Here is a 14368-nt window from a genome sequence, read left to right on the forward strand (position 1 = left end):
CAAGATGGGGGAACTGAGGGCCATGAAAGGGAGGGACTTACCCGAAGTCAGACAGCTAATGCCAGGACGGAGCTTAGAAGCCAGATGCCTTCTCTCTCAAAGCCATGTTCCTTGCATCCCACTGAGCTGGTTTTCATCTCAGGGCCCTTCCCTTCTTACCTGGCTCCTCTGACCAGGCCCCACCCTGGCTCCTCTGACCTGCCGCCCTCGTTCCCTCAACTTTCTCTGCAACCCAGCTACTCTGCAGTCTTCCTCTCCTTGCCGGAATCATGGCACAGTGTTTGCCCGAAAGAGGGGCTGGTGAGAATTCTGGCTCAGTTCGCATAATTCCCCACCGGTCCCTCACTCGTGGGGATGGGAGCAGTCGTGTAGGACAGAGTGGTGAGGAACTAGAAGGGTCCACTGGACGACATGGTGAAGTATATGACAGGGGGCTGTGCCTGGAGCTGGCAGCTCAGCTACTGTGCAGATGGGGCCTGCTTCGCAGGTGCAGCCTGCTGGGGTGTCTGTGCCACGCCGTAAGGCACATGGGCGGCCACTGTGCCCATCTCCTGAGCCCCAGCCACATGGAACATCTGGTCGTCGAAGAAGATGTGTGGGCGAATCTTCTCAAGAAGGGGGCCCTTGGGCGCTCCCGCAAGGAACAGGGCTTCGTCTGTCTCCAGGCCCCAGCTGCGCAGGGTCTTGAGAGCCCGGGCCCCAGAACTGGCCGCGCTGCGTGCCGTCACCAAGTAGGTACGGATTGGACACTCCAGCCGCAGGCCCTTGGAGTAGAACTTCTTCTGCAGCCTACCCAGTGCCTCTAGAAAGCCCTTCAAGGGGCCCTACAAGAAGGCAAGGGAACACTGTGAGCCCGTCCGTCTCCCAAACATTTGCCCCCTCCCCCCTCCAGCTGGGCTCCTTCCTAAAGCACGAGCGTCTTGTTTGGGACAGGAAAGCTTCTCGGGATCCCCAAATCTCCCACTTCCGCTATGCCTGCTAGGGCCACTGTGTGCATCAAGGGGACTGTAGGTACCTATACTGGTCTGGTCTCCACACTGCTGTGATTGGGGATGTCTGTGTCAGAATAACCATACCAGAGCAACTGTTACTCTGTATGTCCATCCCTGTGCCCACCAAGTACATGGGTGTCTGTCCTGCAGCTGTGTAAGTGTGGCCTTCTGTGCTCATCAGCAGGGAGGATATTAAAAATACTTAGTAACTATGGCATGGGCACCCTCCAGCTGCAAATAACTGGGACAGACAGACCAATGGGTACCTGCTGAATATCGACCCTACCCATTGGGCACAGGTGGCTCAGGGTGTCGTGTTCCAGCTCTCTAGGGTCAGGGAAAGGATTTACTCTCTACTGTGCCTAGAACAACAAAGCTTAATGAAGATGTGTGAATAAAGAACCAGATGCTGATGAAGAGGGAAATCGCAACAGCAGCTGGAGATGAGGGCCTGTGGGCTACTAATCTTGGAGACCCCTCACTGGCTGGGTGAGCCAGTGAAACAGGGGTCACTGGCAAGCAGTGATCTCCTGGGACTCTGCCTACCACTTAGTGGTAAAACTGTCCTGCTCTGGATTCCCGGGGATTTCAGAGGAATCCCAAAAGAATGCAAGTTGGATGACTATCCGGGGGCCACAACTACAGAGAGCCTGCTGAGCTCTGGAGAAAGAGGTTCTGGGATTATTGAGTAACGAGATTTTTGTTAAAAGCGCAAATAGGAGCTCCCAGGGGGTCTGAGAATCCCAACACCTCTAACCCCAGGGGGTTTTCACAGGCTCCAGGGCACAGTCTCAGGGAGACTCCAAGTCATGGGAGGGCCCCTGAGCCTCCCGGTGGCCAAGGGATGGATGGCAGGAGGTGGGAGGGCCTGTGTGGCCCAAAGCAGGTAGGCTGCTGCAGACCCCACCCTCGTCTGGATCTCCTGCCCCCTGAGGAGCCGTCCAGCTTTTCCTTTTCTCCAGTGAGGTAAATGGGAGCTTCTTGAGGACGTGGGAGACTACTCAGAGGGGTGAGGGAATCTCAGAGAAGGAACAAAGGCTCCAGAGAGAAGATGGCAGCTCTGGGGAGAGGGTGAGGCCTTTGAAGAGAGGAGAGAAGCTTCGGAGAGGGCAGGGGAACTTAGACAATGGGGGCTTCAAAAGGGGGGTGGGATTGCACTGAGGTAGATGGGGTTCATTGAGGGGAGCCAGGGGTCAGGTGAGAGGGATGAGGGCTGGAGGCCTGGTTGAGGGGACCCAGCTGGATTCTGGGCTGAGCTTGGGGTTTGGTTCTGGGCTCAAAGTTCCAGCCAAGGGCAAGTTCTGGGGACCCTCCTTGCCCCTCTCAGGGGTTCTGGGGAGTGTGTGGAGCACCTGAGCCAAAGGTTTGTTCTCGTGGGCCTTCTCATGCTCGAAGAACCTGTCCAGCCCATGGGCCTTGACGATGCGCTCCGACTCATCGGAGAAGAGCACAGCATCCCCATCGAAGGCCACGCGCAGCTGATTCTGGGATACAGCCACGTCCCTGCTGGGGCTGAAGATGGTGGCGGCTGCAATCCCTGGGCAGAGAGAGGCAAGCGTTGTCTGCTTTCATCTAGGCAATGGGGGGGGGAGGGTGCCCTGACACCTGCCTCAGCTGTGTGGGGCCAGGAGACCGCTATCTCAGGCTGTTCATGTCCCACTGGCCTCACCCAGGAGTCAGAGCAAGGCTAATGAGGGCTCATTTTTCAGAATATTTAAAAACTGGCCAATAAAAATGGACAGTGGCTTTTGCTCTGAGTAGGACTTTGAGGGTGCTGGCCCAGGTCAGGGTTTCCTTTTAGTTGCTGCTGTGTGGGAAGGTCTGGGGTGGGGGCAGCAGGAAATAGGGGTCATTCAGCAAATGCAGGGAAGCAGCTGTTTATCAATCAGTAGGGAGAAATTTCAGTTCTTTAATATCTAGTAAGGTCATGCTGGTATACCAGCTGAATGTCAGTCCTGACCGGAAGGAAGAGCCCCTCAGGTCACTTTTGTCCTTCTAGGAGCTCCTTACAGTCACCTGATGTTGACTCGCTAGGGGCTGGGAAGGAGCCCAACCTGGGCTTGGCCTCAATTACACTCTCCTGTTGATTCTGGCAAAGTCTCTCACCTTCTCTGGACCAAGGTAGAGTTAAGGGTGTCTGAGCTCTGTCTGGAGCTGAGATTCCAGGCTGAAGCCTAAAAGCACCCCCAGTCCACTGTCACAGTGACCACCAGGTATGCCCCACTCAGGCCTCCTTAAAGCAACATGGGTGACCATCAAGGGCAGTCCCAATGCTATGTGACTGTGTACATAGAATCTCTGCAAGCCTGGGCTTCTCCAGGGGTCAGGGATGCCTGTGGGAGCCCTGGCCCCAGACCAGAGCAGCACTGGACAGCAGAGAGCCAGCTCTAGGAGGCTGGAGGCCTAGGGATCTGTTCTCTAGCTGCCATCTCTCCAAAGGCTGCTTCAGCCCTGCTCTTGGGAATCTAGGCTCACAGAGGCTGGACTAGGGCAGAGCTCTGCGAGAGAGAGCAGTGCCAGGCTCCCTTCAGCAGCCTGAGGATGCTCTAAGTAGGACCAGGTCCTGGGCATCAGGCCAGGCACCTTCTCAGCACCTGTAACACTGGAGCCAAGATGAACCAGGACCACCCGACTCTGGGCAGGGCCTCCCTCCTGACCATCCCCTGCTTGCTAGCCTGAGCTCAAATTACAGACATATAGAGACACACATGCAGGCCAGTGCCAAGGCCCCAACCAGAGAGTGTGACATCTGCCTAGGGAAATCACTTCCGGTTTCTGGTTAAAGAAAGCCTCTTGGAGCCCAAAGCAACTCAAAAGAGTGAGGCATCAGTGGGAAAGAGGCCAGGCTTCTAGGCAGGAGACAGCATGAAAGAAGAGGAAAGTGGATATATTGTTGGTTGATAGAGAAACCCACCAGTAGTGTTCAGCCTGAGGAGCCGTCTCAGGCAGGGGGACAGTCCTTCCTCCCCTTGGGCCCGTTTTCTTCCACGAGCAAGGGGGATATGCACCCTGTCAGGAGGGCCGAGACTGTGGATGCCACCCAAACTGCCACTTGAGAGAGACACATGGACTCTGGGAAATTCTCTTCGTCAGTACTTGCAGCTGAGTCTCCTAACTTCACCTCGGCACGGCCAGGCCAGCTGCTGCAATGCCAGCCATTTCCCAGACCGCAGTGCTCAGGATGTTCTAGATACTGACCTTCTTCCCCACTGGCCCTGCGAGGGGCGGAGGCTGCTCATGGTCACACAGGAATCAGAACTACTGACCCGGAGGGTTCTTAGAAGGGAGTACAGGTCATAGGAATTAAGGAAGGTACTTCCTTTCCACTTACCATGGTAACCTTTAGCACCTGCTCAGAGCTTTAGGACCAGGCCCCGCACCCCCCGAAACCCCTCTGTCAGACTCCCCCATATTCTCCCTTCCCAGTTTGACTCACCTTCATCAATGGCTTCCCGCACTTTTTCCGCATCAGCTGACAGGTAGAGGTTGGTGTGATAGGCCTTGAGGTAGCAGATGGGGCTATTCCCACCTGTCATGCAGAACCGCTCAATGAACAGGTCTGGGGAGGAGGTAGAGAATACCCAGGTGATGCCCGAGTCAACCCTCAGGGCCTCAGAGTGGTCCCTTGGTGTCCAGTGGGTGCCATATTGGTTCTGAGTGGTGGTGGGGCAGCAGAGGGATTCTCTGAGTGATTTTACGTCACCATTCTCCTCTCTGAGCCCCTCCATCCTTCATTCATGTAACATGGATGGGCAACCAGGAGTGACTGCTTGGCTCAGGGTAATATCTTCTTGCCAGGTAGTCACAGTACTACAAAAGGTGGGTCCCCAGCCAAGCCTGGCCCTCCTGGCCATAGCTGATTGGATAGGGGCAGACACCTGATCCAAGCTGGGCCAATCAGATCCTCTCCAAGCCTGAGCTGATAGTGACTCCCTGCCCCTGTGTGCGGAGGCTGTAAAAAATTTGGTGGTTGGTTAAGAGGCTGTCTGAGCCCACTGAGTTATTCCATCACTACCCTAGCCCCCATGAGGGACAATCCACAATGGAAGGGCTAATGCCTGGTGCAGCAGGGGCCCTTGAAGGCCATGCCCCAGTACTGTAGATGGTGTCTCCTGTTTACTAGGTGCTTATGTCCTAGGGCACTTAAATATTTTGAATGTCATCGCTCCCAGCGATTTGAAGTTAGGATTTTAAAAATGCCACCGAAGTTCTGTTGGTTGCTTGAAACAAGAACTTGTAAACTTATAAAGCTAGCCCTGGAGGACCTATTACTTCCAATCAAGAGTTTGGACTAAGACACAAAGTCCCTTCTCTCTGACAACTGCACCTACTTCACCTAGCAGCCTTGTGAGACCTGTGAGCCCCACTGCAGACAGAGAAACTGAGGCACGGAGGCAGCAAGTGCCCTGCCCAATGCATAGGCAGGGTGGCCTGTGCAGTGGTGTACCGGAGCTGGCTTGTACCAGCTTGCGAGAGCCTAATGTTAAGCATTCAGGGATTTTTTTTTTTTTTTGAGCCAGTTAGATTGTTCAACTGTTGACAACTTGAAACCAGCCATGGTGGGAATATTTATGCCCTAAGATGGCAATCAGAGTTTTTGTTTGTTTGTTTGTTTTGTTTTCTTAAAGACCCAGCTTACCAGCATACCCCTGGGCTCAGGTTCCAGTTGGTATCACCTCCCTCCTACAGAAGTGTGGCCCTATCCCCAAGTCTCTAGTAAGGGTGTCCCATGGCCAAGCCCCTGATGCTCACCGTAGTGGTTGATACTGTTGATGAGACGGACGCCCACTTGAGCGTGGTTGTTGGTCACGAGGACAATGTCAAAGATGTCCTCACTATCGGGGTACAGCTCCCGCAGCCGCCTGTTCACAGCCTCCAGAGCCTGGATGGGAGAGAGGACCCTCTTGCTCAGAGCCCCGGGGACTGATATCTGGAGTTGGTAGCCAGGGCTGGGGAGGAGGGGGGTCAGCTGGGATCTAATGGTGGGAGAGTAGGAGAGGGGAGGTCAGGGACTGGCCAGGGATGAGAACAGTGGACTTGGACTGTCTCATCCTAACCTCAGCCATCGTGCTGGTTGATGGCTGCACAGGGGCGCCTCACTAAAAGGGTGAGTGGAGGCTGAAATCCAGTCCATTTCCACTCACCAAGCTAGTTACCTGGAGCGGGGCTGCATTAGCGCAGAGGATGGGGCAGCTTCTTCCCACAATGGCTCTGTCCCCTTGCCAAGCCAAGTTCCTGTGGGCTGGCATCTGCCCGGGGGTGGGGGTGGGGGGGGGGTGGCTTTCCTTACTCAAACACCTAGGAGTGCTTTTTCTGATCCCCACAAAAGCACTACATGGCACCCACCTTCACGAAGGGGAAGGCCGGCCCGGGGCTGAAGGGCTCATTCTCATGTTCCAGCTGGTAGCGCACATACTCCTCCACGCCCTGCTCCGTGTAGATGCGCTGCTCCTCGTCCATGCGGAACAAGGCTCGGGAGGACACAGCAATGGTGACGGCATTCTGAGGCTTGGGCTGTGCAGGTGCAGGAGGAGGGCTGTTACTCACACTCCCTGAGGCAGGTCGCACATGCCAGCTTCCCTGGGCACTGGGGACAGGGAGAAGACCCAGGCCCCGTCTCTGCCCTAAGAAGCCTCTGCCTTGGGCAGGGGCAGACCTGGGTCAGGACCCCCTCCATGCGGGACCCAGCCAGGAACTGAGGGAGATGGTGGCTCCCCACCAAGGAGCATGATCTGGTGGGAGGGATATGCCCTCGGGCAGTCTGCAATCTAGTCCGCTATCTGAACACAATGGAAAAATGAATACAGTGTATGTAGCCAGAGTATTGATGCCCAAGATGGTCTCCTGATGGGTTCCATTACCAAATGAGAGCTATATGCCCCTTAGGAAGAAATGGTGCCCAGAAACGTAGCAGTTACGTAAGAAAATTTATCTCCAGCCCGGATCTTTCTCCCGAGCTCCAGACTTCTACATCTAACTGCCCAGTTGACCAACAGACACTCAAACTCAACGTGCCCAAAGCTGAATTCCCACCACCCCTTGCACCTCCAAACCTGATCCCCCACCCACCTCCTCATCTCATTCTCAGCACCACCATGGACTCAACACTAAGGTCAGAGCTGAGATGTCAACCTCAGCTCCTCCCTGTTCCTCAATTCCCCCTCCCCCACCAATCAATCAATCAATTAATCAATCACCAAAACCCGTCAACTGTATAGAATCCATCTACTTCTTTGTGTCTTCCCTGCCAAAGTCGAGCCCATCACCATCTCCCACCCCAGGTCATCCATATTGTTGTCAGGGGATGTTTCTCAAGTTCACATCTGATGATGCCCCTCCCCCTTTCAGTGGTACCCACTCTTCTTAAGTTCTGTTCCATAGCCTTGAGTATGGAGTAGAAAGCCCTTTGAGACAGACCCCTATCTCTCTCCACTGTCACCTTCCTGTCATCCCACTTTGTTCAGTCTGACCTTTCTCATGTCCGAACATACCCTTCTGTCTGTCTCTGAGCCTTTGCATGTGATGTCCCCTCTGCCTGATCTGCTCTTTCCTTGACTCCATCTAGCTAACTTCTTTTTTAGTGTTTATTTATTTTTGAGAGAGAGAGAGAGAGAGAGAGAGAGAGAGAGAGAACATGAGAGGGGGAGGGGCAGAGAGAGGGAGACACAGAATCCAAAGCAGGCTCCAGGCTCCAAGCTGTCAGCACAGAGCCCGACGCACAAACCATGCGATCATGACCTCAGCCAAAGTCAAATGCTTAACCTACTGAACCACCCAGGCACCCCTCCATGTGGCCAATTTCTACCCAACCTGCAGATCTCAAACTGCATGTTGCCTGCAGGAAGTCACCCCTTGCTCCTAGTCCTGGGCTTGCTACCCCTCTCATAGATTTCCTTTTTTAATCAAATTTAGTGCAGCCTTCATTTAACGATTTCCATTTCTAGACAGATCTGGGGAGGAAGCAGGAACCATGCTTAAATTCTGAGGGAGCAAGAACCAGGACTATCTTGTTTATTTACTGTATCTAGAGTGCTTAAAACTGTGCCTAGCACACAGCAGGTGCTCAGTAAATTTGCAATGCTCAAGTAATCTGTTTCAACGAGAAACAGTATTTGCCACGACAAACTTAATGAGAACTGGACATTCCAGCGCAGTAGCCCGATCTGCTCAGATTGCTTGACATATGGTAGGGTGCTCAGAGAATACTTTTTTGGTTGATGCAAATTTTACAACCATTAACTGGTCCTTTGTGCCAGGACCCTGGGCTCTGCCTGGGAGTGGCCCTGGTAGTGACTTGGCTCCTGCCCTCAGAGTCACAGGCTAGTAGGAAGAAAAGCAGGTAAACGGAGACACAAAAGGGGGTTAGAATGAGTAATAGAACACAGGTGAAAGCAGAGTTTTGATGACAGGGGTTCACAGTAGGCTGCCACGGGAGAGGAGGTATTTGCATGGAGCCCGGAAGGAGAAGTCAGGTGAAGGGAGGCATAGGAGGTGAACACGTGCACAGTGCATTCACAAAGGTGAGCAGAGACCAGGGCAGGTGTGGGTGGAGATGAGCCCAGAAGAGGGGGCAGGTGCTAGAAGGCCTCTGTCGGGGCCTGAGAAGGCCTCAGAGCTCCCTCACCACCTGCAGTGGAATGGGGAAAGGGGCGCCACCACAGACAGCAGCTGGACCCTTTATAATCCGCGGGGAGGATTAGAATGTGGGTGCTTGCCTGTGGGTGCACACGCACCCAGAGTCCCAGCACATCTGTGTGGCCTGAGCATTCCTGGAACTGTGATTCCCACTTTATAGATGAGGAAACACAGGTGCAAGGTGGGAGTAACACTCATAAATGGGCCTCAAATTCTGACCTGCTGCTGCCAGCACTGTGGGCCATGCACTCAACCCCATTGCTTCCCTCTGGAGTCAAGCCTGGGTCCCAATCAGTTGACAACATTAAGCGATTACCATGTGACAGGCACCGTGCTGGAGACATGGCAGGAAACAATACAGGCATGATCCTCGCTCCCATGGAGCTTATGATCTACCCCCAAGGCAGAGATCTGTGCCATCCTTTAGAACAGCATTGTCCAGTAGAACTTTCTGTGATAATAGACACGTTCAGTGCTGTCTGTGTGGATACGTGTGGCTACGGAGCAACTTGAAATGTGACTAGTGAGACTGGGGCACTGGATTTTTAATTGCGTTGAGTTTTAATCAATGTAAATCTCAGTGGCTACGAATGGCTAGTGGCTAATGGAGCTCTAAACCTCAAAGTAGTAACAGAAGACCAAAGAGTTCCCCAAGCTCCTGTGGTAAACCTCAGTTTGCATTTGACTTTTACCCCAAGATGGTGTCTGTGGCCAGCAGGGCCAGGGAAAGGCAGTGACAAGACAGGTGCCTCTTCTCTGGGACTCAACCCAAGTGCCTCTCCCAGTTGCCAAGCACCCCCTGATCATGGGTTGGGTACCTCCCGATCTCCTTGGCAACTGTGAGCTTTCAAGGAAAAAAGGTAAAGTTAAAAGACCAAAAGGAAAGCGGTGATAGAGGCCTGGCCAGGGATGGTGAGGGTGGGATAGAGGGAGTGGGGAGACCACTCTTATAAACCCAGGAAACCTGCTGGGCTTCAGGACAGGGCCTGAGCTTGCTCCACCCCCTGGGCTTCCTGCCCCCAGGGACAGGCCCATCACCCCTTCAAGGACAGACAGCCAGCTGCCCTCTCGGCCCCTTCAGGCAGGTTCCCAAGTCAGCCGCTCCAAACCAGGCAGCCAGCCAAGGTCTCGCTCCTCACTTGCTGTCCCACAGTCCCTGCCAGACTACTGCATTCTGGGTCCCCTCTGGCTGAGCTATTCAGACCCCATCCCATCCCAGGAAAAACATCCCAGTTGCCTTTCTTCTTTTATAAATGGGGGAGTAGACTCAGAGAGGGCCAGAGTATTACTCTAGGTCACACAGCAAAGTCAAGGCAGAGCCAGGTATGGAAGATCCCAAGTCTCTGGTCTCTAACTTGGCCTCTGTCCACACAGCAGCACCTCCCCCCATAAACCCCTCCTTGATTGCTCCCAGATGACCCCAACCCCTTCCATGTCAGCCACTTCCTTGGGATCCTTGGCCCACACAGACTTCCCCTTACAGATTTGAGAGAAATGATGAGGGAACACTATGCCCTAAGGTGGAGGTTCCTATGGGCAGGGCTCTCTCTCTCCTCAGAATGGGGGTCCCCAGGGCAGGACCCTTCTGCCAGCTCCATCTGCTTTGACACTGTACAAGTGGGATAGGTTCTTAGGGCCCAGAGGGCATGAACTGCTGTGAGAGATACAGAGAGAGTGGCCTCTCCAGGCTTTAGGCAGAGCTGAAGGGACAGGTGAAGGGCTGACCAGAGCTGGGGAGAAGCCAAGCACTTGGAGAGGCCCCTGGACCCGGTTGCAGAGGAAGGCCACCCCTTCACGTGTTGTCAGGCATACCTGGGAACAGTTCCTCCAGAATGCAGAAGGAAATCCAGATTCCAGACCGGGAATTGGGTCAGAGCAACCCTTCTCCCAGACCAGGGATTCAGCCCGAGAACACTGGGCTCCAGGGAGCCACAGTCCTGCCAGTTCTCTCTGCCTTTCACGGGTGGGCGCTGGGAGGCCGGTGAGGGGGGATAATGCAGGAAAGGCGGCCCTGCCCAGCCTGCCAGAGGAGCTCTCATTTAGACTGACAAGATTCTGCCTGTTGGGCCCAAGAGAGGAACGTAGCCAAAAGCTGTTATTTCTAAAAAGTCATGCTGGGAGAAGAGCTGCTGGAAGAGAGAGGGACAAGCTAGGTCTGGACTGAGGAGTTCTCTGACCCCATGAGGTGAGGGGCTCCTATGGGCTTTCAGGGCTTAAATATTTCACTCAAGCTCCCGGGAATGAGAATAAGCTCTAATGGGGCCCAGGAGGCCTAAAGCCCCCAAAATAGCCTTTGGGAGGGGAGGCTGCTACAGGAAGGAGCGGGGGGCTGGGAGGCCGCCAGGTCCTGGCCTCCCAGAGGACCATGAGGCATCAGGGGTCATGACTGACAACTGGACCTGAGCTCCCTGGTTCCACGGAGGAGATACATTGGTGAGCTCCACACACGACCCCAGTCCCAGTCTCCATCCCCTGGGCCATGGCCATGACATTAGTCAAACTTCCTCCTCAGGCAGGGACCAGCCTCCTCACTGGTCTGCCTGCTGCCAGACTCACCCTCTCCCAGCCATCTCCCACACAGCCCCAGAACGATCTTGCTAAAATGAAATGGGACCAAGTTAATCCCTTGCTGAAAAATCCTTCAATAGCACCCTAATCGTTGTCATACTTTTTAAAAAGAAGATTAAACTTTTATTTCAATGAACTCCTGGGCAGAACCCCAATATGTAAATCAGATATTACTATAGCTTATGAGTATAAATTTATTTTACTAATTTACTATTTGATTCAAATGTATTACATGCACATGACATATTATAATGTCAACCAATGGAAATGGCACAGTTGTACAGGTGATAAATTTGAAACTGGGGGGGGTTAGGCTGCCAATGCAGACTTACGCTTCATCATCTAGTTATTTGTTTCTGTGTTTGTTGGTTTTTGCACAGTATTGAGAAAGTCCTGAGTCACACCAATAAGCAGTTGCAAATGGTAAAAAAAAAAAAAAAAAAAAAAAAAAAAAAAAAAAAAAAAAATTGTATTGTTTTAAACCACAAGTCTCAAGATACTCAGCAATAGTAATTGCCAGCAATTTCAAGATAATCTTCTATTAAGCAGTTCACAGGGAAAGCTTTATTCTGAGTTTTGCTAAAAAAGAAAAAAAAAAAAAAAGAACCTGCAGCATAAGTTAATATGTTGGTGGTATCCAAGGTGCTAAGACGTCCACATAACACATTTGAGGGAACTGAGCTTTATTACACATTTTAATTGTTTAAAAGGAAGTTGGAAGGAAAATGAAAATAAATTTGATCTGCATATAAGCAGACCCCCAGAAACATGGGGCCCCAATGGAACCTAGTTTTAAAACCCCTAACCCACTGAATACCCAGGCTCCTTAATATGGCACTCAAGGCCCCATGTGGGTCTCTGGCATCGCTCTGATGTATCTCTCAAAGATCCTGCGTTCTCCCACTCAAAGACATCCCCAAGCCTTTTGCCCATCCTGTTTTCCTGTCTGCCTGGGAAATGCTGTCTACTCAGGCTTTAAGGTGAGCTCAGATACCACCTCTGCAAAGCCTTCCTTCGTGGGCCGTCACTTGCTCCCCTATGCTCCCTCTCCCCCCATCCCAGGCACCTTGTAGGGTCTTTTATCTGAGGTCTCACTATGTCCAGGGTCTCCCTCAGTGCACTGTGAGCTCCTGAGGCAGGGACTCAACCCAGTTCATCTCTCAATCCCCACTGCTGAGCAGGGAGGGCCTAGAGGTGCTGCAGGGAATGACTGTTGACAGGGTGGGCCTCCTGGGGAAGGCCGGAGGGAAGCAGCAGGATGCTTTAAGGTCAGGCTGGTGCTGTTTAGAGGATGCCTCTGGGCCAACCTCCGTTCAGTCCCCTTCCCAAGCTGTGAGATCTGGGAAGCAGGGATGAGCAAGGCCAAGGCGAATCTGTCCTATGGGGAGAGGAGCTCTCTCCTCTGTGTGAGTATCAGAGGGCTGGGACCACCATGGGGGGCACGGGGATGTTGGTGACTACTGGGATGGGAGCAGAGCCCGGAGCTGTGCGGCAGAGTCCAGCGTCGGGAGCCCTGAACACAGAGCGAAGATCCCAGTGCAGCTTAGGACGCGGGCAGCGCAGCACCCTGAGCCCAGGGCGCAGGGCCTTGAGCCAGAGTCCGAACGCAGGCGCTCGGGTCCGGGGCCCGGTGCCCAGATCGCAGGGACCTGAGCGCACAGCGAGGAGCCGGGTTTCCAGTGTCAGGTTACCCGAGCCCGGGGCGCTTCCGTAGGCGCCGCAGACCCGTTTTGCCAACAAGTGCTGCTGTCCGCGCGCCCCTGGCCGCCCGCTGTCAGAGGAGCTGGGCCCTGATGACAGCATGGGGGAGGGGGTCCTGGCGTGGAACCCGAGCGCCGGTTAAAACAACAACATCAACACCCGCGCGGAGCTCCCAAAATAAACGTGAGCCAGCGCCAACTGCCCGGCGCATTCTGGTGCTGAGGAGCCGCCTCCCCTCCCGGAGGGCCGCGACGGGCCCCTCTCTAGGGGGCTTACGACCCTCCCCCGGTGACCCTTCCCCAGCCCTCCTCCGTACCCAGGCCCTGATGTTACCGATTTGGGTTTCTTCTTGGGCGCGAGGTTATCGTAGAAAGTCTTGGTTTCCTCCCATCGCGGGGCCGCCGCGGTCTCTGCCCCTGGCCTGGGCTCGCGGGGCTCGCGGGGGTCCCCGAGTTCCATGATCCGGCTGCGACCCGGCCGGCGGGAGCAGGCGGCGGCGGGGACGCGGCGCTGGCAGGGCTAGGCTGCAGCAGGGAGGCGCGTCCCGGGCGTGAGAAGGGGGCGGGCCGCGGCGGGGAGTGTGCGCGCGCTAGCCCGCGGGGGGCGGGAGGGAGGGTGGCTAAAATCGCCCTCCTCGCTGCCCTCGCGTTGCTCTTTGCGGGATGTGTACTGGGTGGCAGCGGAGTCCAGGAATGAATGGCGGCGGGGAGGGGGCACTAGGGAGGGTTTGGCCTCTGGGACTCGCAGGGGGAGGGGCCCTAAAGCTGGGCTTGCGGGCCGCTGCGGATTCCGGATTTCGGGGATCGTGTTCTTCACTGGTGCTCAGGGGCACCCAGAAAGGAGAGGCCTCACAACTTTTTTCCCAGGATGGTGATCCCCAAAGAGCAAAATGAAAAGCTAGATTCCACCCTACCCCCCCCCCCCCGCCCCTCGTCCACCCCGCCAAAAGCTAACCCGCCTCTTTCCCCTCTCGTGCCAGGACCCTGGGGATCCGATTGGCGTCCCCTTCTCCCAGACCCTAGTCTATTCTGACGAGGGAGAGGGGGTGGTGGTGGATGGACAGCTCCGTCCAGGAGCAGGACTCTGCTCCTAGCCGGGCACACAATAGAGGGCCCAGCTGGGCAGCTATTCTCAACCAAGGCGAAAGGGTCTTTAAATTCCCTGGTAAGACCAGGTCCCCTCAGCCTGGCGGGGGACTCAGGCCCGGGAGACACCTGGGGACTCCGAACCCAGGTTCTTGCTGGCCCCTTGAGGGCCAGCAGAGGGTGCGTGTTCACAGGTTCCACCTGCAGAGCTTGGGGTGGTTAGTCACAGGCTATGGAGTGACTGAAAGGAGGAAGAGTAGAAAAGGAGTTTGGGAACCAAAGACAATTGGTCTGGAGTTCCAGGGCACTGTCTCCCCTTGGTGCAGAGCCTAGGGTGCAGCCACTTGTGCCACCTATCCCAAGGCACAGGTCAGGAAGCAGACAAGG

At 54.6% G+C, this 14368-nt stretch overlaps 1 protein-coding gene across 1 annotated transcript; it reads right to left on the minus strand.

Annotated features, from left to right (window-relative positions):
• Positions 1-355: 355 nt before the first annotated feature.
• Positions 356-13355, minus strand: NT5C1A (5'-nucleotidase, cytosolic IA). The gene is made up of 6 exons (XM_015535417.2): positions 13230-13355; positions 6339-6506; positions 5745-5874; positions 4429-4551; positions 2345-2529; positions 356-824 (listed from the first exon to the last, which is right to left on the minus strand). Exons 1-6 carry the CDS (start codon positions 13353-13355, stop codon positions 459-461), a joined length of 1098 nt encoding a protein of 365 aa, XP_015390903.2. The 3' UTR covers positions 356-458.
• Between the last annotated feature and the right edge of the window lie 1013 nt (positions 13356-14368).

The sequence above is a fragment of the Panthera tigris genome, chromosome C1 (genome assembly GCF_018350195.1).
Source record: "Panthera tigris isolate Pti1 chromosome C1, P.tigris_Pti1_mat1.1, whole genome shotgun sequence".
Taxonomy (NCBI): domain Eukaryota; kingdom Metazoa; phylum Chordata; class Mammalia; order Carnivora; family Felidae; genus Panthera; species Panthera tigris.